Consider the following 27,758-nt stretch of genomic DNA (forward strand, 5'->3'; position numbering starts at 1 on the left):
AGCGGTCAGTGTCTAGTTGACATTAAGGTTGCCAGGTTGGGCTGTAAATAGGCAACTAACGAAGATTTGACCGTTTGTATTCAACCTAAATGAACCTGTACACTTATACAGAAAAATTGTGTTAGCTAGGAATAATTTAAGTTGTTTTATTAATTTATTGGTAGAAAAACCTACTCCCAGTTTTACAAACATCTGTTAGAGGGGGATGGTTTAGGACGAATCTGGCAACCCAGATCCCATCTGTCACACATTTTGTCATTGGGCAGGACCTCAATTCATGTTACTAACTTAATTCTATGCAAAGTCATCAGCAAAGCTGTCCCCTGACACCAGAAGGTATGGGGTCGGGAGAGAGTACGACCAGAAAGGTGTCCTTTGGTGTCGACGATGAGGACAGAGTCAGGATTCTTCGTGGAGTCAAGGTAATGCTAATTTAGCTAGCGTTTGACAAGCCGTGCTAACATTACTTCAGTGGTGCGCCTAGCGCTAACTAGCCGCTAGCACGTTTCAACCAATAGACTGTATAAGAACAATACAGCAACGCTAACTTACCGATAATTCTGAGTTAAACTAACGTTAGGTCAGCAACCCGTGAAGCGACTTGCTGGAGTGATGAGGGTGTAAAGGGGTGCAGGGGCTGGGACAGGTGGATGTAACGTTACCACCTGAAACATTACCCTGTGTCGTTACGCCAGACTTCAGTCGTAATAGGCTGCAGGAAAAAGTATGCTTTACTTATCGGCAAAAGAGCATACCTGGCAGATGACCAAACGTAATTTATAAACCTCCAGTGTCTTCTGGTAAATTCGGCATATAAATGATCCGGCCTGCAGTGACACATTAATTAGAAATCGCACATTTTTGACAATTTACTAGCTGCTGTCCAGCGTTTGCTGACAACGTTCAGCTACCAGTTAAGAGGCGAACCAATCGTTAACGCTCGTTATTATTTACATGGAACATTTCAGTTGCACCGTAGATGCATTGTTGACTCAAGGAGAGATTCATGTTGTTGTAGCGATGAAGATATGGGCCATAACCAGGGAGCTAGAAATTGGCAAATTTCGAATGAAGTTTGGCGTGCTGTTCTCTCCTCTTGCTGCTGCTGCCTTCAAGTGCTATTGTAAATGTCGGAATTTTGTCGAGTGCCAAGTAATACTGTCAAAAGTCATAACTGTACATGTGGCCAAAATATATTTAACTACTCTATGTATAAATGTTTTAATGGAGTGAATGGTGGAATAGGGAACTCGACTGATACCTTCATGCAATAACATGACTGATTCTGAAGCATTTGCATTAGCTGAAAGAGTTGTTGAGCCAATTTGTTGCAAAGAAGCAAGTGCTCCTAATCCTAAAATGTATTCGCAAATTGACAATAAGAATGTTTGTAACGCTGTGAAAGAAAATAATTGGCAGGAACAACAAAAGTGACTGTGGCTACCTTTGCAGAACGTATAAGCCAAGCCTTTGATCGTTTTTCACCTCCATTTCCTCCTACCTCACCGTGGATTAGATAGAGGGATGTTATTTCAGAGGTTTGCCTGGCAGACTGTCAAAATGTGTCATTTTTTGTTGCCAAAACCTTCACAGATTTTGTTTCAGGGTCGTTTACCTGAAAAAGTGCAACGTTACACCAGCAGAAAATGTAATTACTTATTTCTTTGCCGACCTTAAGTTGACGAGGTTCTCACCTTGCTGTAGTGAAGTAGAAGTGCACTCAGTGGCACCCTAACCCTTCACAGCCTGTTGAGTGTGGTTACACGTGCATGCGTTGCACTCTGCTGAGTGTGGTCAGAGGTAAAACAGACCAGAAACCTTCAAGGTCAGTTAAGTAGTGCCCTCCACCAGCTTTGGTGTTCACTTCAATTATGGGCAAAATGAAAGCTGAAAGCCACTTCCATGTGCACTTCCACAAAAACAATGCACACATTTCTTTATTGTAAACTTGTTGGCTATAATCCCCAAAGTTCCCATCGGATATGAAGGCACCTTCAGACCTAGCTAGACTCTAATGTAAGCTAGTAAAGTTTTACAGCCATGAAAGATAAACCAGTGCAATTCAAGCACGTTAAGTGTTTATTGGCCACTTCTGGTGATCTTCCATGCATCACAATGATTGTGAACATGTCTATAAGAAATCAAAACGACGAGCCTTACGGACGACCTTATTTGTTTTTAAAGCAAAGAATAAGAAGACAAAAACTTCCGGCTGATCCTAGGTTCTCAGTTACGGGTTGATTCTGTGTCTGTTACTTACCTATCCTTTTTACATTTGCTCTTTATCCCTCCCTAGCTGTCAGAAGATGTTCTTCAGAGGATGAGAGGAGTGGCCAACATTGCTCCAGAACGCACATCCTCGCCAACCTCAAGCCCTCAGAAAGACACAGGTAACACGCACCTGACAGTCTGTCCCTCACAACCTGACAATATGTAAACCTTAATGTGCTGTTTACATATTGCCAAGAGCACACAGGTATGGTGCATGTATACACACACACACACACACACACACACACACACACACACACACACACACACACACACACACACACACACACACACACACACACACAGTGGGTGTTCTGGAAAGGAAAATAAAAAATGTGTCTTAACTTGTAGCCTTATAATTCCACATTTGAATAAGAAAGGGCAACTCAACAGACATAAAAGTGAGTTAACTCGTCATGAAGTGTACCGCCCAGTCAGACAATACTGTTGTCATCTAGCTTGTTGCCATCTAGCTTGTCTATCGGTCACACACTCTCCCGCTCTCCCTGACTCTTGAAGCAGTCAGGATGGTTTTCATTTTTCAGACTCTCTGAGCTCAGACTTATAACACTTTGTGTCAGGGCTGGTTATTGGCTGCTCGAGAGATCATTTGATCACTGATCTCCTGCAGTCAAGACACAGATGGACAGTTTTCACTCATTTGAACCTGTCAGAAATGTGTACATACCATCACCAACTGAAGACTTTGAAGGCTAACTTACTCTAAAAGGGACTCAAGAAGGTTGCTAGCCTAGCGACATTTAGGCTACGATCAACCCGTCACATTCTGTAGGAGCCGCTATCACACCGCAACTCTTTTCATTCTGATGTAATGAATATGTAGGCCTAATCCACCAGCCCCTACTTTTTTAAGTGCCATCTCGTTTTTTTTCCCGTTCGATATCCACTCTGTCCAGGTGCTCCTCGCAGCGCCAGCCCCGGCTCTCGACCCCAGCAGGGCCCTCAGCACCAGGCCCAGCCCGGTACCCAGTCCAGCACCAGCAAACCAGCCTCCTATGCTAAGGAAGAACAGAAAAGGTGGGTTGAAAGAAAATGTTTACTTTCATGTAAAGTGACTAACACTGCCTCTTATCTGCTTTCAACTCATTCATAACAGCTAAGGCCCTGCTGCTGAATGCATGTTGTTTACATTCCAATCTTCTATTGAGTTTTTTGGTTGATTTAATGTCTTATCATATTTTATGATTATCATCAAACATATTTTTTGTTATTGTGGAAAAATAAATGTATCTTATGGTGCTGTTACATTGCTGCTAGAACGCCCGGTTAATACAGCTGTGTGCTTCCCTTTGTGTGCGGCACGCAGGAGACTGCAGTGAAAATGTTGTTTTTAAAAGGCTGAACACCCACTAATATGAATTGAAGCAGAATATTTCATGAGATAAAAACATCTTGTGAATCTATCTTTATTTTGTTACATTTTGACTTTTGGACTTTACAACGCTCTGGAGTTATTGGAAATGTTTTGATCACACAAGTCGGAAACAATCCGAGGCAGCCACCACTGGAATCGAATACTTCAAGTTAGTGCTGGGTGGAACCGGTATACCGGTTTTAATTTCCCGTATTCTATTAATTTTTCACACACTGTCATACCGGTGCATAGCCGAAACAACTGCTGTCACTCTTCAACAGGCAGCTAAAGATATTGTTCGCCGCTATGAGCACTACAGTCGGAGCTAGTTGATTAGAGTGTATTGAGAGGCACCCCTAGTCATGGTTATAACTTTATAACAACAATTAATATCCCACAACTAACGCTCTTTAACAGGGCAAAACACCACGACACAACAGTTTGTGACACATGAACAATTTGGAACACTAATAATTGTACATTTATAAAATTACACCGCCAAACGGCATGCTGGGTACAGCTCACTAGCTAGCCCGCTAGCACAACAGTCTGCTAACAGCTGGGAGAGGCTCCGTCACTACAGTAACGCTACATTAACGAACAGAACAGAGCGATGCAGAATGAAAATAATTCATTTGTGAATTTGTACCTTGCCCTGTTCAATCCGAATATCACGAAGCTTCTTATTCCTTACTCCATACTTTGTATGAATACATGCTATGCTTCCCTTTCTGCGGGGCCGTGGGGCTCAGTGCAATATAAATGCAAGAGTTCATTAGCTGACTTTGGATTCCAGGGAGATGCCAAGTCAATGTCATGGAGCTGACGAGTGGTTTATGGCTAAGGAACCAAAGTTTGCAATTACATTATGATAGTCAGTTGTGTTGGGCCAGTGGCCCTTAATATTCAAAAGCCAGGGAAACGCAGATTAAAAAGAACATGCACAAAACCTTTATACTGTTCCCCAGTTTAATCTCCAATCAGACGTTCCTCCTTTCAGTAAGGTTGAGGTCACACTGTCTAAAGCACACGTGTCAAACTCAAGCCACGTCATTGTATGTGGCCCGCGAATCTGCCAGCAAAAAAACAAACAAAAAAAACCTTTTTATTTTTTGGAGAAATAATTAAAAGTTAGACTTGAAAATAAAAGTATCCCCATGCTCGAAATTATGAGATAGAAAGTTGAAATGATGAGATAGCATGTTGTTTGTGTACCGACATTAAAACTATCACAACAGGTGGACAGGAGAGGCAACAGCCCGAAAAGAGGTTTTCCAACGATTGAAAAAGATCGACAAATAATCCCAAAATGTCCACGAAGAGAAAAATTGATGCAGAGGGAAGAAAATGTAATGAAAGATGGGAAAGCGAACACATGTTTGTGCTTCAAGGAGAACAACGGGTCTGTCTTCTGTGTTATGAGGCGTGTCGGTGATGAAGGATACAATTCACGTCGGCATTTTGACACCAAACACGGAGCTAAATTTAGCCTCCAAAAAACATAAAATTGTCCAAGAATTAAAAGGCAGACTGCAATCACAGCAGAATATATTGACACAGCTACAGCCCAGTGCATGCTGAAGGATGTGAGCAGAGCTCCGACCAGATACAGACTTTTACAAACGTCAGTTTGTGAAGAAACACCATCGCAGACCGAGTTCATGAACTAGCAGCAATCTAACAACACAGCAGCTAAGAGACGAGCAGGTACTCGTCTTCTTCATTATCTGTTGATGAAAGCACAGACAACACGGACACAGAGCATCTATCCATGTTCATCAGACCTGACTCTCAGTGATGTAGCTGCCATGCACAGGACGACGACAGGGAGGAACATTAGTGACGCAGAGAGGTGACACGAACAGCTTTGAACAAAGTTAATGTCATAACTTGTGTTTGATATTTGTCTTTGGTATTTTCTTTAATAGTTTGATCTTTGATAGAGTAATGTGGGTTTGTTAACCCTCAATTAAAAATGATTTATGTTATAATAATGCAGAGAGAGTTATTTAACAATATGTTGGGGAGAAGTTAGTGATACAGTCTTACAGTTACAACCGGCCCTTTGAGGGCGACCGTGATGCTGATGTGGCCCAGAGTGGAAATGAGTTTGACACCCCTGGTCTAAAGGAACAACAAGGTTTCATTGCAGCCCTTTGAATTGATTGTAGAATACTGGTGAAAGTGGTTGAAAACGGCCAAAGAAAAGTTGTAAAAGAATGTTCTATGATAAATGTTAAATGTTTTCTTGATAACCTCTGTGTCCCTGCTGATGATCAAACCGGATGCTAACAGACTGCAGCCAACTTTAAATGACTATTTTCTTAATTTCGCTCAGTCATCTTCTCATTACAGGGGACTTAACATCGTCTCTTAAGTTAAAGAGCACAGCTGAGATACTCCATGTATTAGACGGGTGTGATAAAAGTTGGTATATGCTGCCCCCTTGTGGAAATATATGTTTAAAGTAGGTTTGACTGTAATGACTTTATCACAGGTGTGCAAGGAAAGGAAGCATGATTATGTGTGTGTGTTTATGTGTTTCAGGTATGAGCGCCAGCAGACAGTCCTGAAGGAGGAATGGGTCAAAGTGGCACAAAGGGAGAGGGAGGCGGCAAGGGAGGAGATGACTAAAGCCGTGACCCGGGAAAGACAACAAAAACGCCTGGAAGCCGAGACCGCCAAACAACTGGTACACGCACGCACGCGCGCACGCACACACACACACACACACTCATGCCCTTTTAACACCAACCTTGTGACTTCAATCATCTGACGGATGGACCTTTACTTTCAAAGGACATTGTTGGAAAACCACTCAAAATTCCCTCAGGTGCCAATCAGGGCTGACTCAGGCCCAACTATATTTGTATGATTTTTTTTTTATCAACATTTGTTCTGCTGCGGTGAAAGCAGAGGCGCTAGCGATGCTTTCCGAGGACAATCAACTCAGTAACTGTCCTCTTTTCCTGCATTACAGCAACAGTGTAGGTCGTAACTCGGGAGTGATGGTCATTTTTAACGGACTAGTAAATTTGAAAGTGAGAGATGACGGCGTGGAGCGTGAAGCAGCTGACGTGCTCCTTTCTGTTGATCTCTAACCAAAGTAGCACTGCGCTCCTGAACCATGTTTGGATCGAAAGGAACTTTTTATTGATTTTATTCTGAAAATTCCATACCTTAAGTTGTTTGCCTTTAAACCAATTTTGTCTATGGTTAAGACAGCTACCGCTAGCTAGCCGCTAGTTAAGTGGTTACAGTGCAGGCCGTATAACCGTAATGTCTTAATATTGTTGAATTGATATGGAAATGCACATTGTTGATGGACGTAGGGGTCGGCAGTCCAGGACGCAATTTAGTCATTATGAGGTTCAGACCTTTGCTGGTCAGGAAATTCTCGTAGCTCTTTGAATTGTAATTGAGTAGTAGATGTGCTCCTCTAGCAGCTGTAAGATGTGCGCTCACCGGTCCAAGACGTTTTCATTGAAAAACCAAAAAATACTGATTTTAATAAGTAACATCACATAAAAGTCCACAAATGTAAGCATCAAGCAAGGGAGAAAAAAAACTAACACCATAATGCACCTATAACGGTTGCACTGGGCACAATCAGTACATGCACGCAGTGACAGGCTCTCTCCCAGCCCCCTACAGAGGGTTCAGAGAACATGCTGATTTCATATTTGCTCCTTGTGGAATATGTTGTCGTCCCCCCCTGGCACAATTTTGCCGTTACAATCCCTGACAGCACTGGAATGACTGTGACATCCCTGCTGTATTTGCGGCTGCCTGAGGAATAGACGCCGCCGCACCTTTTTTGAGTTTTTGTCGGCAGTAATGCCGGCACTTTAGAACCGAACACGTTGTGTTTTTACATGCAGTGAGTTCAGTGGTGAAGCTGTGTAAATGCTGATTCATTTGAGTGTCTCGCGGTAGTGGGAGGTTGGGTCGAGTCCTGATTCAGTCCGGCGAGGAATTCTGTGGTTTAATGACATATTGGAACATTCCGCACTGACGCTAATTGGGCTTTGGGATTGCATCTCTAATTTCCACGGCGATACTGCTTCTGCCTCCTCCTTCTTCTTTCACCTTTTACATGCTTGTTCTATTTTCTATTCCCCCCCCCCCTCTCGCTTTACCATTTTCTCTCTCCTCTCTCTGTCTGTCTCCTCACCCGCCCCCACCTTCTATCTCCCCGTGTCTTTCGCTCTTTTTTCCGAACCCAGCCCATTACTCTCCCCTTGCTGCCCCGGAGACAGTATTATCAGTGCAGTGCGAGCGGTAAATTGCACCCTGAGAGTTTCCTGGAGCTGGAGATAGGAGTGGTGCTGTGCTTGGAGGTGTAGTTGTGGTAAGGGGGGGGGGGGGGGGCGCTTGTTTTACACACTGACGGCGCCTGTTTCACGTGACTCCCCTCCTCTCCTACCTGCCTTCCCACCGCGTTGAGACATGCTGTAGCGCCCGCCTTATCTCCACTCCAACACACTCCCGACGCTAATAGAAAGCCGCTGGAGGGACGTCGCGAACAGAATGACCGGTCGAGCAGGACCAGACCTCCTGATGCTGAGGGCTCTTTGTAATGACTGTTTCTTGTGCTATGAATACATATACGCACCTGCACTTCAAGTGCGGGCAGACGTGCTCACATTCTTCACTCAAATGAGATTTATTTTTGTTGTTTTTTTGTCCCCATCATCCACGGCTCTTTGAATTTGATGTTTTACAGCTCAGTGACAGTAACACAACCAAGGTTATGGCTGTTTCTGGAGAGCCACTTTTTAATTGGAGGCCATGTAGAAGCCAGCCTTGTCCAAATAAAGGAACACCCTTTGGGCTCAGGTGAGAACAGGAGAAGCTTCCAGGGAGCCCTTCCTCCGTCCTTTTGCCTGAATGGACAGTCTGTGTTTCCCCTTCGTGTTGTTTGGTTTAGTAGTCGTACCCTACAGATAAAGGTCCATGACGAGGTCTGTGTGTTTTGGGGCTCTCGTCACCCCCGGCCTCTCATTGTGAGAGCCAGGATATTGTTGAGTTTAGCGTCATTTCTTTTAAAACTCATTTCACCCCTAAATTAAGTAGCAGTGTTTGTATTCTCTATCGCCGATCGTGGCGATAACACACACTACAATCTGTTTCACTGTAATCACTCCATTCAGTTTTCAGTGATATAACCATCAATTTAAAAAGAAATGGGTGGTTTTGCATATTCTAGCCCTCATTGATTGTTAGTACGTTGAAGCTGTCAGTTTTTATGGAAAATCACATTGCGGGGTAACTAATACATTTGAAGCTTAGTGTTGATAATAGTACTGTAGGTAGGACTGTAAAGCAGCATTTGTGAATCCCTTTAAGATGTTGTGCGTATTTCTCCAGCAATTTAGTGTTGTCCTTCAAAGTACAGGCAACATCAAACCAGCAGAAGCTGAGATGTCGGACCCTCGGTGTTCGGGTTAAGCTTCAACAACGCCGCATGCTACATTTCCTGTAGTGCATTATTCCCATGTTATTACTGAGATGTTCAGCCCCTTGATGTTTACTTAGTTATTGTACATTCTTATTAATGTTCATGGTTGTCTGCTCATACCGACAATAATGCAATTTAGCAAGGCATACAGCTGCTGGGTGTGGTCTGAGGTGTCGTAGGCGACATATTTGTATATTACAGACGCTCCTTAATCTTTTAGCTTGATCTGAACAATGAAGGTCCTGGTTCAAAACTATAAAGTGGATAAGATTGAACTAGATAATGTGAAATTGCCTGCAAAAACACCCGCTGTTGTACAGCGGCCATGTTTGTTATTAATTAATAATGTATTTCTTTACTAAAATATCGCCCTCTGGGGATTATCCCCTAGTTTTTGTATCGTTTGATCTCTCTATGCAGGTATTTAGGTGCAGGGTCCTCACTTGGCGCGCCAAAAATCAAATCTAGGTAAAGTAGAGGCGTCAAAGTAGTTCATGTTTAAGCTTTTGTCAGCCATATAAAAAGAAGCCGCGCGTCAGTGCATCTGGGCCATTAAAAGTGTCATGCACGTCACATACCCGCATGGCTGTTTGGAATCTCGACAAAGTCGGTGGGCTGCCTTTGGTCAGAAACAACCTACGCGCCGACAGTGACGCAAGATCGCCTGCAAAGAAACGGATGAGTAACACTGAACATATGAGAAGCGAGAGGAAACGGCTGATTAAGCATTTACTAAGTGATCGGGAGCGAGAAGGATGTGAGGATGAAAAAGAAGTGGAGGGTTAAGATGACGAACGGGGGGGAATGAATGGGAATGAAAGAGAAGACGACTCGCATTTCCTGTGGCATTGAGCTGAGGAGGAGGGAACGAACCGGAGGGTGGAAAAGAAGTCTTTAGCATTTTCCTGGAGGTCCATGAGGAGGTGGAAGAGCAGAGCAGCAATGGCAAGATGAGAGGGAGGCAGTGACGCATGTTTCTGCAACGCTTCAAGGAGAGAGAGAGCTTTAAAAGAAGGTCAGGAGAATACGGAACATTTTGCACACTTAAGAGAACAAGAAAGAAGGAAAGAACAGATAGGGGGCAAAGGAGGGGAAAGGAATGTGGTGCAACAGGTGAGGCGAGGATTACCTGCAGAATTACGATAAAGAGGAGGAGTGGCGGGAGGGGCAGGAGAGGAGAGAGGACAGCGTAACCGTGGGGTAAATGCAAAACCCCTGCATTGTGAGAAGCAGGCTGAAACGTAAAGTTGTGGAGTTCGGCCTCGAGTGTGAAACAAAGGTGTGAGTGACCCGTGGCACCTTCGCTCCGTTCTCCTAAGTGCTTCCTGTTCCCATGTGTGTGTGTGGGGGGGGGGGGAGGGGGAGAGAGAGAGAGGCAGCGCTGAGTCACACGTCAGAGAGGGAGCCAGACAATGATGTGCGGCATCTGCAGTCGGCGGTTTTCTTTTCTCTCCCTCACTCATTTCCTCCTGTCTTTTGTCCTCATCTCGGTGAAGTGCCCGGTTCCGCTGGCTCTCTTTCTTCTCTCGTTTTCTTCTTCTTCTTCAGCCAGGGCCCTCGCCCACTGTGCGGCCCTCAGTGAATTGTCTTTGTTCATAGCAAATCTTCCGCAGATTAATTTCAGAATGAGAGAGGGGAACGGGAGAATGGAGAGAAAGGAAGCATGTCCAACCAAAGGGCTAAAAGGGATTTTCTCTTTTTGTAATGTGTTAATGGCCTTTCGGTGCCTGTTGAAAGCGTAGAAAGGTTGTAAGCCACATTAGCATATGGTAAATCTCTCTCTCTCTCTGCAGTACAATTAGGAAGCCTATTTTATAGCTGTCCTTTAACTTCCTCTGATGGAGCTTCACTTAATACAAAGATGCCGCCCATGCTTTTCTGATTCTTTGAAAGCGCCCGTAATGCAGGTGACTCGGTCGCATCTTATGAGGACAGCATGCGACAAGCTGGTGAAAGTATAGAACTGCATTTTCCAACTTTTTGTTTGCAGATTAATGAGGAAATGTCTGCACTCTAGTGTCGCCGTCCAGCATCCGGCTGCTGTCCAGTGAAAATCTTAAGGGCCTTGAACCAAAGAGGCAATCAAATTAAACCTGCAGTAACATCACCTTTTATTTAAAGTTGATATGGCAAACTTGTAAACAGACAACTGGCTTATTTGCACATCTAGCAGTTATGGAGCAGCTCTATGTAAAGTAGCTATAGAGCTCCTCAAAGCAGAGGTGAGCAGCAGATTCAGGTGATCGTTCTCTTCATCGCTACAAGCGACCGCTTTTACGTTGCCGTGTGATACATTGTTGTGAACGTATTGACCGTTGCTTCCGCTCTTCTCCTGTGAGGTGAAGCCTTCAGCTTGTGAGAACAATTGTGGCTCCGAAAGGTCTTATCAAAGTCTGGAAAATAAGTTTTCTTTTTGCCGTTGGAACAAATTGGCAGGAAGTGCAGAGTGAGGATTTTGCTGACTGTGAAAACAGTTGGTCAGTTTGTGCTGTTTTAAATGATACGAGTAGAGCTGAGCAAAGCTCAGCGCTCTCTGACAGCTGCAGAAACTGTTCGGGTGGGAATGTTTTGTCTCTGACAGTTTTCTAAATGTTGAACGGGCTCACAAGATGATACTCAACCCAGGTACTGAAATTAGAATTGTCAAGTAAACCACAGTCGGATTCTGATGTGATGCAAGAATTACTTTGAGACTGTAAAGATCTAAAGACAAAAAGGTGAAAGTTCACTTTCAGTTTACATTATTAGTGACTTTATATGTCCATTTGTACTCTGTTGAAAATGCTGGATTAACCAGTTCCTCCAAGTGACACTAGATGGCAACAAAAGCCTGTTGCATGTTTCACTGATTTTACATAAAGCTGGAAGTCTCTCTCTCTCGCTCTCTCTCTCATATATATATATATATATATATATTTATATTTCTTTCTCTCTGTTGCTCTGTCTCTGTTTCCATTATGCACTTTATCAAATTTCTGGAGTGACATTCTCCTATTGGAAAGCCGGTCACAAGGTGCACAGGTGTTAGTCTGAGCTCTCCTCGTACGGTGACCGTTCATCTCTCTTATTATTTGTAATGCTTCAGAATTGGCTGTGGAGTGGCACAGTGACAGGAAACATTTTATTCTGATGCTCAAAATGACTTTTGTCTTCAAGGAAGTTATTGCGTGCAAAGAGTCGCAACTGCTTTTATGGGGATATTTGAAAGGAATAAATATGTTTGTCTTTTGTTTATGCCCGCATGTCTTTGCTGGCTTCACAACGCTCTTTCTGTGATTCATACAAAGTCAAACTGAAGTAAGTTGGTAAACTGTAAATGTCTTTTGTTTAATATTTCTAACTGCGCCACAGCTGGAAAGTTATCCGCCCCCTAAAGGCCACGAAAATGAAATGAGTGAAACATTATCATTCTCTTGTGTTGCTCAGCCCTGTAAAATGCATCAGTGAAGAGTGCAGTCCCAACACAATTACCCACATGTGGTGAAAGGCCGACGGCGCGTTCACACGGGGTGTAACCTGAGCGGCGCGTTAGCAACACAGTAACGGCTTCAGTGCTCCGTCCGTGTCCACGCTTTGGCGCTTCCAGCTGGAGTGCTGAGTGCAGGTCACCTGCGTTTTTGGCAGCGCTTCAGAGGCCAAAGCACAATAACTGGAGTTGTGGGCGTAACAACGGGAGAAAGTAGACATGAAGTGGAAAATGATGCTTCCTGTAGTTCACAAACTACTGTGTTAAACTATGAAATACAAAGATCTTTTAAAGAGTTACACCAGCGATTTCATATTGTATTCCCATTAAGTTGGGGAGCTCACGGGGGGGACTCAGAAAAAGAAGACAGCAGAGGCAGAGAGATCCCAACTTGTTGTCCGTGTGGGTGGAACTTCAAAAACACTAGATCCTACATTTCCCATAATCCAACTCAATTAGTTTTTTCATCGCATTTTCCGTTTGTAAGCACCCACGTTTTACAAAATCCACAACCCCCAGTTTGTGATGCAGGCTTTTTGTTAAAAAGTTCCCAAGATGATGTCACTATGACATCATCAGGGTTATTTCTATGAGAGTCTTCTTGAGTCCCCAGCAAACAGCCAGTCAGTCATGTATGGAAGCAGCCAGTCACTAGCGAGGTAACGAGCTATAAAGAGTCACAAAAACAAAGCGGATTAAAATCTGAGCGTTATCGTGTTCATGACATTTTATCCATTTACTATGAATTAATTTCACAATGTGGCATCATTTGGTCAGTGGTCGGATGTCATGCACCTCCTCGCTCCTCGGGATGCATTTTAGAAATCGAGACGTCGTTCAACACGGAGCGCTGGGATCGACTTCCGGGTCACAAGCTGGAGGAGCGAGGAATCGAGGTGGAACTCGGGGAAATAAGAAAGAGCCACGGTGTCAACATTGTCTAGTTTGTTTGTGTCAGTCAGTGAACACAGTGTCTGTGTTATGTATACATACAGGTGCAGCACTACAGGCTACACGTTACAGAAATGGATACAGTTACAGCCGGCTCACTGTGGGCCAACTGTCAATCTCTCACATATGATGGACACGTATGTCCGCTGACACGGACAGGAAAAGAGCGAGAGAATCTCTTTCATCCGCCTCTCGCCCTTCACTCATTCAGTCTGTCAGTCTGAAAGAGAAACGGATCTCAGTCAGATACAAAACTGCTTTCAAAAGTTGTATTTTGTGTCTGAGTAAAAAGCCGTTCACGCCCGGAGCATCCCGCGTGAGCCCCGGTAACGCCTGTGCATCCCAAACACAAGCTGTCCCACTTTCCTCAGACTGTCATTATTGACTTATATTGTGCCATGTTTTGCTATTATTGTGTAACGTGAGATGAGGACAAAAATCTGACATCTTGGATTTTATGAGCCCATAAAAACACATTTGCTCATATGTCGGCCTAAAAACCAACACATACATAAAGCGTAGTCTAAATAAAGTACCTGGGTTTGTTGATGCTGTCTGTCTATCGATCTCCTCCGCTGTGTTTCAGCAACCTGGACAACACACACACACACACCTACAGAATGCCCATCAGCTCTCAGGAATACTCCTTTTTAAACACTGCCACCACCACTTTACAGCAGAGACTACACATCCTAGCGCTATCCTAAATTCCCAGTGTTTCATTCCCAGATGGTATACTGAGGCGGCGGGATCCCTCCTGTCGGTCTTTTCTGTTTGTTCGTGCGGCCCTGCCGGAATGAGCCAGATGTTGGCTCTGATTGGACGAACCCGCCTTCCTCGTTCATACCTAAACCCGTGTAATCAGCTGGATTGGAGCGACAGTGTTGTCTGTCTCTTACACTCAAGAAACTCATTCAGACTTTACTGGTTACGGATGTGCGAGAAACAGCTGTGTTCATGAACACACACACACACACACACGCACACACACACACAGGAGGGAAGCAGATGGGGACACGCTTCATTATAGCGCTACGTATGAGCCGGTGAATAGCTTGATGTTTTATCATGTACTCCTCTGACTGCTTATCTAGTCAGACATAAGCTAACACTCGGCTATTATGCCATTTAGAAGAGGTTCAATGAGATCCTTTACTTTGCTCAGGTCTCGCCTTGAATTTCAATGGCTTTACATCCTTTAAGCGACGTAAAGTGTCTCGCTGCGTGAATACAAAACGTTTTTTCTTTTTAATTTTGTATGTTTCAAATGCATGTGTTCATGTCGACTTGGGCTCAGGCATATGAGCTCATCACAGAGCTTGAGCCGGTGTTTGGGAGGAAAAAACGAGGAGGAATGAAGAGTAAGACGAGTAAAGGGGACAGCAGGTAAGAGTGGAGGGTGAAAAGAGAAGATGTGATGAAAAGGAGGGGTGAAAGGAAAAAAAAGAGCAGAAGGAGGAGAACATGGGGAAAATGAGGGTGCAGTGAAGGGAATAGAGGGAGAGAGGTGAGGTACAGATAAGCCCACGGCTATATCGGTAATTGTAATCTGCAGGAACTGACATGGTTCTGCATGTAAAGCTATTCGGCTGACTGTGAGCTCTACAGCCAGCTTCCCTCTCCACACGGTCAGACGGTCTCGTGTGCAGCCGGGGCGATTATCGATGTCGCCGAAGCCGCCAGTCACAAGAATATGCTGGTTTGCATAGTGTGCTCACGATGCTCTAAACGTGTGCAAGTATTTCAGACAGGGATCCAGCAACGCTGTGCTGCGTGAACTCAAATTGGAAATAGGCTTTTCACAGCAGTGCGACTGCGATTCACATCTAGGACGCTTTGTAGAGACGGCAGTGAGTCGGCGGTGTCCTGTTTGCTTTTTAAATGCTACCAAATCGTGATTTATTGGCAATATCAACACGCCGAACTTGCTTCTGTCAGTAGTAGTCACTCAAAATCGATTTTCGAAATCTATTTCTTCATCGCCCTCGTGTTATAAGTTAGTTCAGCAATGCTAGTTTTATGGTAACGTAACTTTTCACGTTGCGTTTTTTTGGCTGTTTTATATTTTTCTGTTTACTTTAACTAACATTGCAGACTGTTGTTACAGCCTGTTACTCGCTTCGGCTGTTTTCCTTTCCCCACACTGATTTAAAAAAAACATGATTACCTTAACTTCATATTACTCCAGTGATTAAATCAATCCATGTCACAACTTTTTAAAAGTTTGAAGTCAAGTACTAAAGCACCTACAAGGAATTTCAATTTTTTTGTTTATTTTGGCGGTCTCTGTGGACGAGTCTCTTTTTAGAAAAGCGTTGACTGCAGCAGGGTCTGGCAGTATGCCCCGCGCAGTCCTAGTCCTGGTTCTGGTTCCGGACCTGGTTCTGGGTCTACAGCAGCGCGGTGGCTCCCAGCGGGGACCCGCACAGCCGCTGCACGTCAAAGGCGCCAGCAAAGACGGATCTGGTTCCGGCTATCCAATGCCCATATCAGAGCTCACTGGAGACAGCGCGGTGTGCCACCCTGTCTGCCTTCCCCAGTCACCTCACCCAGCACATCTTCATCACCTGCACATACGGGTTGCATAATTCAGCAACGTCTGGAAACAAAGCCAGCGACCGCCCTCACACAATCACTCCACACCCTCATCATGAGGCCCCATCATGATGCAGGTCAAGGCACTGCATCATGAGGCCCCATCATGATGCAGGTCAAGGCACTGCAGTAGGACTATGTGGGTAATGGGGTAATTAGAGGATGCGAGTTCAAAGCACCTTGATGTCTGTCAGAAAAATTCTTTATCTTCCTAGGTGGTTTTCTCTTGTTGCCAGGATACACCTTTTTAGATCCATTTTAAAATACAGTACGTGTCTCGTCGAACTCAACTCCCTCTTTGAAGTATTTCTGATTTGTTTGACCCCACTGTAACCACATTAGACCATACATTATGATTATGTAGAAAATACTGTACGACAACAAATTGAACCATGAGGGAGGGAGGGAGGGTCACATGAAAGGGGGAGCAGTCAGAGTACAAGTAATAGATGGAGGAGGGCCAGTGGCCCTTATTGTCCTTCTCCCCCCCTCTGCGTATAGCTGCCTGGCTGTAATTATCAGTCAGATTATTATTGAGTGCTAATTTATTGCCTCGCTGGGAGCTATGTGTTAAATAAACGCAGCGGAGTAAATAGAGAGAGTGGGGGAAGAGGGAACGGGAGAACAGACTGCTGCTGCTATCAGATGGCAACACAGCACACGGGGGGGGGGGGGGGGGAGATGTGAGCGAGTGTATATTTGTCCGTCCCAGGCGTACTTGCGAGCCCAAACACCAGCGTTCCCGGGACCATGTGTCGCGTCGACGATCCGTTGGACTGTGCCGCCCTCAGATGCTCTCTTCGCGTCGTCCTCCCGGACTGGATCAGGGAGTTGGCCCCTCCGTAGCCGGCATCACTGTGGCGTCTACCCGGCAACTGCTCAGACAACCGCCATCTGTTGTCCCCTCAGCCTCAAAACACGCAGAGTACTGTGCACTGTAAAAAGAATACATAAAGAAGATGGACGCATGCAGCCCCACCAGAACATCATTGAATCGTCTTGCATTTTCACTGACCAGATAATGGTTAGACAGGACTAGTTTGGCTCACCGGTATTTCATTCATTGGGCAGCTTTGATGATGTCATCCCTTGTCTTCAGTACTATTGCAATGAGTTTTTTTGGCCCACCAATGTTTTTTACACACCAATCTTTGCTATGACTATCTCAACAGGAGACCTAATGTGGAACTGAAGCCTCTAGCTGCCTTAAGAAGACGATATGTGTGTTATTTCTTTCTGCTCTCGGTCCTCGCCATCTGGGAAACGTTTCGGGCCCGTTGGCATCGAGGTCACGTTCAAGAGCTCTGATCTTTTCATTACCGAATAACATATCAGACGCCCTGTAACATGAGTCAGCTTTCTGATCACTATAACATGTCTTGACTCCTCAACATCCTAGACTATCCGTTTCTTTTCTGCAGGTAGAAGTACAGGTCTGACCAACATCAGTGGGGCAAATATTTATTTATGTTTATATATTTTATTTTTGTTTAGTGTTACTTACGTAATACATATTTTACCACACACTGTAAAACGTTTACATGTGTTTTACTGCTGCATTAAGACGACATGCGTCACAGTTTCCTGATGTTTTTTTTTTAGTAATGATCTACTGCTGTCATGGCTGGACGCTTTTTGGACATAGTGCACGTTAGAGATCATCCTCACGGCACTGCTGTGTTTCTAAAACAAAAAGCAACAAAGTGAACACGCAAAACTGCATCGCGAACAACGTGAAGGCCTCCACCGCTCTGCTAGGTTCTGCTGCTGCCGTGAGAGCTTCCACAACAGAGGCTCTCACCCCCCCCACTTACTCCCGCTTACTTTTTTGGTCTCGCACACATTTGCACATTTTGATTCCCTCTGTCTGGAGCTTCTAAATAGATGCTTCACACCTCTAGCTGTGTGCTGACGCGATGCGTGTGCAGAAGGTGCCCCGAGCAAGAAGAACGTGCGATAATACGTTTGTACGCTAATCTCCTGTCTAGCTCACGGCGTACCAGCTGTCCTGTTCCATTCTGCACCTTCTTAATAACTGTTTCTCTGCTCTTGTTTACATTTGTTACATGTTTTGGATTCTTCTTCTCTTTTCTTCTTCTCACACAGATGAGTTTTTATCTCTTTATTGTTTTCACTGAAGTCGTTTAGAACAATTTTACAACTATTTCAAAAGCTCCAGAGGAGAATGAATTGGATATCCTGTACGGCAAGTGGAAATAGTTTAAGCATCAGAAAAAGTAATGAAAATGAGACGTTATAATACACCCGGCTGCCCTTTTTGGTGACAACAGTCGCTATTTATTTTTAATGTATGTCTAAAAGCACAGTGCTATATACCTGCAGTTTTACAATGCTTTGCGATTAAGCGTCCCATTAAATTTAATTTATTTTGTATGCCGGCTCATTTGGTGATAATTGGATAATCCTGAGAGGACTACGGTGTGTTTGTGAGGCTTCTTCATTCTAGAAGCAAAAGGATGAAACACCTTTTTTCTCTGTAGCACTACCAAAACTAATGCTGCTGCTGTACCTTTTAGTAGGCGATGAAGAGGTCACAGACTGCATCTGTTCATTTTGCGAACGTCTTGTGTTGAGCTTTTGAATGCAGGCTCAGATGAGGCATAGAACATACCGGTAAGCAATGTTCCCTCTAAGCTGCGCGCTTGAGCAATCGCGCACTGCTCGCACATTCTCAGCGCACAAGAAAATCTATGCAGCGCATAAAATAAAATTCAACATAAACGTATTAATTAATATCTAATATTAGTCCTAATCTTATCTAATCAATTAAACCAATAATAATAATAATAATAATAATAATTTTGTTTTCTGTACTATTTTGCAACGTAACTCAGTGAGTGACAGGTGTCCAGCCAATGATACGATTCGGTTCACTTACGCTACGCAGCCAATCATAGCATTGACACTATTGCCCTGCCCATTCGCGCCGTGCAGGTTAGCTAGCTAACAACAGTGCGGCGGAGTTACGAGACGCAAATGCTAACCCCTTATCATGGCGAAACGAACGGGCAGCGACACATCCACTCACCAAGCCATTGGAAAAAAGAAATGTGGTTCTTTTAAGCTTCCAGTGCAGATTGTGAAAGAGGATTCAGTTTAATGAATCGTATCAAAACAGCATCCAGAAATCGTCTTGAAGTGGCACATTTGGACCAGCTGATGCACATAAAGTCAAAGCAAGAAGCAGACGAAGCCATCAACCTGGACAAAGTGTACAACCATTGGAGAAGTGAGAAGGACAGACGTGAAAAATAAGGTAAAATTTAAGTCAGATTTGTGCATATTCTAGTGACATTTATTAAGATTTTTTACTTATGGATATTAATCATTAAATTATGTTACTACTAGATAATTTATGGGTAGTAGAAATGATAATAAAAAACTGAGTAATTACATATTTTACAGACAGAGTTACAGGAATTTACACTGTATCACAAGCTACAGCACACGTCATTGTGCAAAATGTGAATGTTTTAATGTGAACAAAATGTTATGTCTGAAAGGTGTATATGTATAATTTCTTCCAGAACAGGACCCTCACACAGGCCACAACAGGACCTCACACAGGCCAAAGCAAGACTCTTCCCATGGCCAAGCAGGACTGTCACATAAAACATACTACACATCTCATGAACAACAAGATTTTTGTCTTTTTCCTTTAAAGTTTGTCAAATCACTTATATTAAAAGTAAACTAGTGAAAATTGCTGCTGTAATTTGATTCTTTTAATAAGCCATGTAACTTGCTATGATCCAAGGTTTTGAACAGGTGTGATACTGGTGTGTGGCCACAGCGTGCACATCTGATGTTGCTCACAGTGGTCCTCAGTGTGCTCAGGGAGCTTGTGTGTATGCCCAGACACATGAAAAATTAGAGGGAACATTGCCGGTAAGTGCTTTTTTTTTGGGACCAGCCTGACGAGAATTAGCAAAAGAAACGGCCAAAAAGGGACCAAAAGCTGGAAATGAACGCTCATACTCACCTTTACTTCATCATACGGTTTATATCTACTGATTTGCATCATAATCGTTTTACACTGAATGATTTACTTTGGCTCTGTGAGGCTCCGTTTTTTACGTAGCATGCTGCTAATGTCAGCTATCATGCTCACTGTGGTGACACTACGTTGCTGTTGCTAGCCACGTGCGGTGTTCGCCGTATTAGTTCAGCATGTTTCCGTCTGAGAGGAAAGTCTGTCGTTTTTGCAGATATTTGGTCATAAACCAAAAATATTGGGCAAGTTTGACTTGTTGATGGGCGCTATCGACACTGTTAAGGGATCACTAAAGTTTTTACAATGCATTCATCCTCTGGGTCTAAAATGTCGGCCTGTGGCCGTCCATAATGCGTGGCACTTGGAAACGGGCCAATTGCTCGCCGTCCCGCTGCAGGGAAGTAAAAAGGAGTTTGGTTGTAACGTTAGTATTTCTAGAATACAGCAGCAAAAGTGAACTGCAGTCAATGAGCCGACATGCTAAAGAGCGCTGTTCGCTCATTTATTCAAAGAGTATTAATATTGAACGTGTTGCGCGTCCAAATTGCACCAAATTCGATAAAGCACTCCACGGGGTCCCCCGCAGAACACCCACCGAGTGTGAAGTAGATCAGATGAGCGTTTCTTGGAGACGTGCGAAGAACAAACTGACAGAAAGATATAGTCCTTGCTTTATAGTTGGATGACTCTGCTTTTCACTTTTAATTGAAATGAATGAAGTGCTAATGCAAAGCAGAGTTACAGCTGGACTCACTGACACACATGAATGCAGACAGAAAAGACCCAACAAATGGATGACCAAGGGTTCCCAACAGAGAGACGGGCTTGAACGAACATCGGCGATTCGGCACGTAAGCCGTCGTGTGTGTGTGTGTGTGTGTGTGTGTGTGTGTGTGTGTGTGTGTGAAGTCACGCCTGCCTGGCTTTTATCTACCATAGACTCGCAGGTCCCTGGAGGGACACCAGAGGACTCATCTGATTCACTTGCAGTTTCATCTCTGGCAGCAAATTAAAACGCAGACGCAGATAGGAAGGAGAGCTCTGTCTTTGAAATTAAAATCCCCCCCTCTGCATTAACATGCACCAGCTGCAATTGTCACCCCGACAGTGGGAGTATCTCTCGCATCAGACGCCCCCCCCCCCCTGCTCTTTGTCTCTCCTCAGTTAAGGTCTGTTTATGAAACGCAGACGATCGACTCTGATTTGATCTGGCGTTCAGCAGCCCTGATAATTATGATGAATCTTCCTCCCTCTGTACGCTGTGCGCTCGTATTCTCTCCTCTCCTTCTGTACCGATGCGCCTGATGTTTTCAGTGGCGACGGTGCTGTGAAAGAACATTGACTGGCATTCATTTGCCGGGTGTAGCAGATTGTGTGAGATTCGGTGCATTAGGGTAGTTCAGATCGAGTCTGACGGGCTGTCTGTATCGGAGGTACTTTGCAGTTCTTATTCAAACTTGTTCTGCCTGTTGAACCCACAGCGTGACAAACGCACCCATCTGTTGCCAGCTGTGTCTGAAGCAGCTTCCATGAAGTTTTCCTCGTGTTGATACATTTTAGTGCCGTAAACTTTGGCTCAGTTTCACAGGATCCTGGTCTTTATGCAGGTTAAACGCCATGGCGTTCAGTTTCATAAGGCTTTTATATGACTTTATGTTCTACTTATTCCCAGGTAGCTGTTGCGAGTCCTTCAATAGCCACGTTTGACCAGCGAGGATTGAGTCGGAACATCTATTGACCTTTAACCTCTATCACATTCGGGACAGTGCAGAGCATTGTGTGTGTGTGTGTGTGTGTGTGTGTGTGTGTGTGTGTGTGTGTGTGTGTGTGTGTGTGTGTGTGTGTGTGTGTGTGTGTGTGTGTGTGTGTGTGTGTGTGTGTGTGTGTGTGTGTGTGTGAGTGAGTGAGTGAGAGAAATGAGGCAAACAACACGCAGTCAGTACAGTTGTTTGTGCTGTTTTAGAATAGGTCGTAGTTGAATGCAATTGTTATGCTGCCAAATTCAGATTTCACAGAAGTCTTCAGCACTTCACAGCCAAGATTTTCCATTCATAAAAAATAGAAAAAGGTTAGTTTATTCAAGTCCATCTCATGTCTCAGTATGTTTTACATGAACTTAATAGATATTTATGAAACTCAAAAACAGAAAAGAAGCATGAAAATGCCGGTGTTGCGGTTGATTTTGGATGAACAGATGGGGTCACATATGAGACTGACATGTTGGTGGTAATGTTCAGTCAAAGATGCGTTTAGCTTTTTTGTGACTTAAGATCAAGTTTGAGCGTCTGGAAGGCTTTGCTGAGAGTTTAAAACTTGTTCCAGTACATGTGACTTCATGTTACGTGGAAACTTGACACCTCCAGACAAGAAACGGACGTTGTGGGAAACATCTCATTCAGCAGTTCATCTTTTGAAATGAAAAATATCTGCAGATTCGTAGAACTTTTCAGCAAGGGAGAACATTTCAATTTCAAGAATTTCTGAGCAGTAAGATACTCGTTATTATTCAAAGCAAAGCAGAATGTTTTCCTGGAGGGGATCCTAAACACTTCTCTCATACTGTTCTACACTCTCTCCATCACTGTATCGAAGCTCTATGACACTGAGGTTAGTGTCCAAACATGCACCATCACATAAAAGAAGAAATAATGCAGTTGCATGATACATCGTTTTATACATGCTTCTGCGTGGCATACTTGGTATCTTTGAACATTTGTAGCAACAGGAAAGGCTAAAGATGAATCAGCTTGTTTCCAAAGGTAACATACGTATGTAAGCGTTACGTTGGGGTCACAACCTTCAAGGACGCATTACTTTATATATATCGTCACATCTTAACAGAGCTGATGTTCTCTGAATCAAAAGGAGTTTGCTGAATGTCAGATCAGCCACGTCAGACAGGTTTGCTTCATGTTTATTAGACAGGAATGTGGAGAAGCCATGTTTCTTCTTGTCAAGCTTGTCTGGCCTAGCAACAGTAACTATGGATTGGTCAATTTGATTGGTTGTGCAACTTGACAGCTCTGTAATTGCTGTGATCAGCAGAAACGGGGTCGTACAAGTTTGAGAAAACTTAGTTTATTTATGCCTTCTGACTTAAAGCATTCTTTGTGACACTAAATACATTTAGCGATCTGTGAAAACAATAGTGTTGTAATGTTTTTTTTTTCTCTGACCTTTTTATTTCATCAATAATGTGATTCATTGAATTCAATTGCAGGCATTTGTATTTTAACTATTGAAGAGCCCTAACCCAACCACTGTGCTCCTCTCTCCCTCCTCCTCTCTTTTCCTAACATGCTTTGTGTCTCTGCCTCTTCTACTCTTTCTACTTTCTATATTCCCACTTCTCTAGTCTGCAGATGAGATACCTGTGATGGTAAGCTTCATCATAACCTTCCAACCTCCTGCTCTTTTGTCCCTCCCTCCCTTCATCCCTCCATCCTGCTGCTTTCTAACCCTCCCAATGTTTTACGTCCCCACTTTCCTCTGGCTTAGGGTCACTTCATAAAAGTTCAAACTGCAATTGTCACTTATTGTCTATTAAAGTTAAATCTTTTACAGATCTTTCTTTCTGCCCCATCATGTCTCCTGGTTTAATGCTCCCATCTGTCCGTCCAAATAATTCCATCCCTTCCTCCCACTTGCTTATGTCACGTGCAACTTGAAGGTACTGAGTGTAGATACAAAACGCCGAGTTCAGGAGCCAAAAAGAGGTAGAATTTAATAAGGTATCCCACAGAGGGAAAACACAGGAACAGACGTGTCAAGAAAACATGAGGCTCGAACGAAGGGCCAGGTACAGACACGCCTTAAATACACTTGAGGCAATTACACAGGTGAACCCACTTAAGGTGAGCCAAGTCCAATCAGTCCACAAAACCTAATTACGGCGCACTCTGCCACCATCTGCTGGATGTCCTGGGGTCCTACGGCGCAGTCCTGACAGTACCCCCCACCCGACGGCCACCTCCAGGTGGGCCAGGCTGGAGAGGGTGTGCACGGTGAAAGGCACGGATGAGGGCAGGATCCAGGACGTGCCGTGAGGGCACCCATGAGCGTTCCTCTGGGCCGTAGCCCTCCCAGTCAATCAGGTACTGAAGGCCTCGCCCCCTCCGCCGGGAATCCAGCAGCCTCCGGACGGTGTAGACAGGGCCACCAGCGACGACCCGCGGGGGCGGCGGCAGTGGGGCAGGCCTGGACAAGGGCGAGGAGAAGAGAGGTTTCAGCAAAGAGACATGAAACACTGGTCTCACCCGGAGAGTCCTAGGAAGTCTGAGTTTGTAAGCCACCGGGTTGATCCTCCTCTCCACAGGAAACGGACCGATGAACCGGGGAGTGAATTTGGAGTCCGTGCGCAGAGGCAGGTTCTTGGTGGAGAGCCATACTCTCTGTCCAGGGCGGAACGTCGGGGCGCGCCGTCTCCTGCGATTGGCCTGGATCCGATGGGTTTCGGTGGCGCGTGTAAGCGCAGCACGGGCCTTCTTCCAGGCCTGGCGGCATCTGGCCACAGCAGCATCCGCAGAGGGGACCGCTGACTCGGACTGCTGAGAGGGAAAAAATGGCGGGACATATCCGTACTGAACCTCAAAAGGCGACATACCGGTGGAGGACCCCCTCAGTTGGTTGTGGGCGATCTCAGCCCACACCAGCTTTCGACTCCAGGCACCCGGATTGGATGATACCATGCAGCGTAGGTATTTCTCCAGCTCCTGGTTCACGCGTTCCGTCTGTCCATTACTCTCCGGATGGTAGCCTGATGAAAGACTGACAGACGTTTCAAACAAGGACCAAAATGCACTCCAGTACTTGGACATGAATTGGGGCCCTCTATCAGAGACAATGTCACTAGGGATGCCATGGTGACGCACCACCTCTCGGACCACCAAATCAGCGGTTTCCTTCGCAGACGGCAGCTTAGGTAGTGGGACAAAGTGGCTTGCTTTGGAAAAACGGTCCACAACTACAAAAATCACTGTGTTACCGTCAGAAGGTGGTAGGCCAGTGATGAAGTCCATTGAGATGTGGGACCATGGCCGATAAGGAACCGGCAGGGGGTGGAGCAGGCCCGCCGGGGCTTGGTTTCCTGACTTCTGTGTAGCACAAACAGAACATGCGTGAACATACTCCTCAATGTCAGTTCTCATGCGTGGCCACCAAAAGCGGCGGCTGACTAGCTCCATCGTGCGGGCAGCCCCAGGATGGCCCGTCACTGGCGAGTCATGCCCCCATTGTAGAACTTCAGAGCGGGCGTTGAGCGGGACATACAGACGGCCCGGGGGTACTCCACTAGGACCTGGATCCTCCTCTTGCGCACGCAGGACGGCGTCCTCCAGGGCAAGCGTCACCTGTCCCACCACGCAGCTGGGGGGAATGATGCACTCAGGGACCGGGTCAGTAACGTTGGCGTCATACTGGCGCGATAAGGCATCAGCCGTGGCATTCTTGGTGCCGGGGCGAAACGTGATGATAAACCTGAATCTGGTGAAAAACAGGGCCCACCTGGCTTGTCGGGGGTTCAGGCGCTTGGCCTCACGGATGTACTGGAGGTTCTTATGATCCGTGATGACTGTGAATGGGTGGCGCGCTCCTTCCAGCCAGTGTCTCCATTCTTCAAGTGCCCTCAGGATGGCCAACAGCTCCCTGTCACCGGCGTCATAGTTCCTCTCAGCGTCACTAAGCTTGCGAGAGAAAAAGGCACATGGGTGCGTCTTGTTGTCCATACCTGATTTCTGGGACAGCACAGCTCCAACACCAGACCTGGACGCATCCACCTCCAACACAAACGGAAGGGCAGGGTCAGGGTGCCTCAGCAGTGGGGCTGACGTGAACTGAGCCTTGAGATGCTCGAACGCCGCTTGCGCCTCCGGGGTCCATCTGAGTTTGGTTGGGGCTCCCCGGCCCACTGCCGTGATAGGTGCTACTATGGAGCTGAAGCCTCGAATGAAACGGCGATAAAAGTTAGCAAACCCCACAAAACGCTGTACCTGCTTGAGAGTGGCGGGAACCGGCCAGTCCAGTACAGCCTGCACCCTGGATTCGTCCATGATTACTCCATCGGGGGAGATGACATACCCCAAAAAGGAGGTGCGGGTAACGTGGAACTCACACTTCTCCAGTTTGACGAAGAGCTGGTTGTCCAGCAACCGCTGGAGGACCTGCCGGACGTGCTGGCGATGTTCTGTGAGGGACTTGGAAAAAATTAGCACATCATCGAGGTAAACGAACACACTGCGGTTGAGGAACTCCCTGAGCACTTCATTTACAAAGGCTTGGAACACAGCAGGAGCATTGGTCAGACCAAATGGCATTACCCGGTATTCATAATGTCCACTGGGGGTGCTAAAAGCAGTCTTCCACTCATCATTCTCTCTGATGCGGACCAGATGGTAAGCATTCCGCAGGTCTAGTTTAGTGAACACTGTAGCTCCTCCAAGAAGATCAAAAGCGGAAGACATGAGTGGCAACGGATATTTGTTCTTTACTGTGATGTTCAGTGCTCGGTAATCTATGCATGGTCGTAGACCACCATCTTTCTTGGGTACAAAAAAGAATCCTGCTGACACTGGTGAAGTTGAAGGTTTAATAAGCCCGTTCTTAAGAGACTCGCTAATGTAGTCCTCCATGGCCTTAGTCTCGGGGCTGGAGAGAGGGTATAGTCGTCCCCGGGGGGGAATAGTGTTAGGCAACAGGTCAATGGCACAGTCAAAAGGTCTGTGAGGAGGAAGTGCTGTAGCTCTAGTCTTACTAAATACTTCAGCTAGGTCATGATACTCTGCAGGGACTGAAGAGAGCTCAGAGGATGAACAGGCAACAGCACACTTCATCACAGGTGTAACATGTTTGGCTGAGATACACTCTGGGCTCCATGATAAAAGTTCGCCAGTGGACCAGTTGAACTGGGGATTGTGTTTCTGAAGCCAGGGAAACCCTAGTACTACTCTATCATGTTGGGATTGGACTAAAGCCAAAGAAACAGTCTCTGTATGTGACCCAATCTGCAGTAGTAAGGGGTGTGTCATGAAGTCAATTTTACCGGAGCCTAGGGGTCGTCCGTCGAGCGCCTGGATCTTCACAGGATTGGGAAGGGCCTTGGTAGGTAGACCGAGGCGTGCGGCCAGAGCAGAGTCCATCAGGTTTTCCTCTGAGCCTGAATCGATCAGCACCGTGATAGGGATGTTCTCCGGGTTCTCTGGGGTCCAGGTGAGTCGAGCCCTCAGGCAGAGGCGCTTAACTGGGTTGGGGTACTGAGATTGGACAAAATTGCTCACTACGCTGTCCCCTCCTCCTAATGAGCATCCTCGTTTCCCTGCCGCTGGGGACATTGGTCCCGGTAATGTCCAGCTCCTCCACAGTAAAGGCAGCATCTCTCTCTGCGGCGTCGCTCTCGTTCTGCAGGTGTAATGCGGTACCTGCCTACCTCCATTGCCTCCGCTTGAGCGGGCTGAGCAGTGGGGCCCGACGCGCCCAGTGGTGAATGCGCTTGGGGAGGTGCCGAATTGGGAAGCCTGCGCTCACGCCTCCTTTCGCGTATGCGCTGATCGAGGCAGATAGAGGTGGTTATGAGCTCATCTACAGTGACCCCCCACTCCCGACTAGCCAAATCATCTTTGACCGCCTCAGA

General features: G+C 45.5%; 1 protein-coding gene across 2 annotated transcripts in view; it reads left to right on the forward strand.

Annotated features, from left to right (window-relative positions):
* Positions 1–234: 234 nt before the first annotated feature.
* LOC306781429 (MICOS complex subunit mic25a-like) overlaps positions 235–27,758 on the forward strand; it is a 99,398-nt gene continuing 71,874 nt past the window's right edge. The window contains exons 1-5 of one of the 2 annotated variants that reach the window (XM_079274283.1): positions 235–422; positions 2,297–2,390; positions 3,189–3,309; positions 6,194–6,338; positions 23,490–23,513. In XM_079274283.1, coding sequence (XP_079130409.1) covers positions 297–422; positions 2,297–2,390; positions 3,189–3,309; positions 6,194–6,338; positions 23,490–23,513 — 510 coding nt within the window. In that variant the 5' untranslated portion in view covers positions 235–296. The remainder of the gene's footprint in view (positions 423–2,296; positions 2,391–3,188; positions 3,310–6,193; positions 6,339–23,489; positions 23,514–27,758) is intronic. The other variant, XM_079274284.1, reaches the window with a different exon arrangement.

Source organism: Melanostigma gelatinosum, assembly GCF_949748355.1.
Source record: "Melanostigma gelatinosum genome assembly, chromosome: 8".
NCBI lineage: Eukaryota > Metazoa > Chordata > Actinopteri > Perciformes > Zoarcidae > Melanostigma > Melanostigma gelatinosum.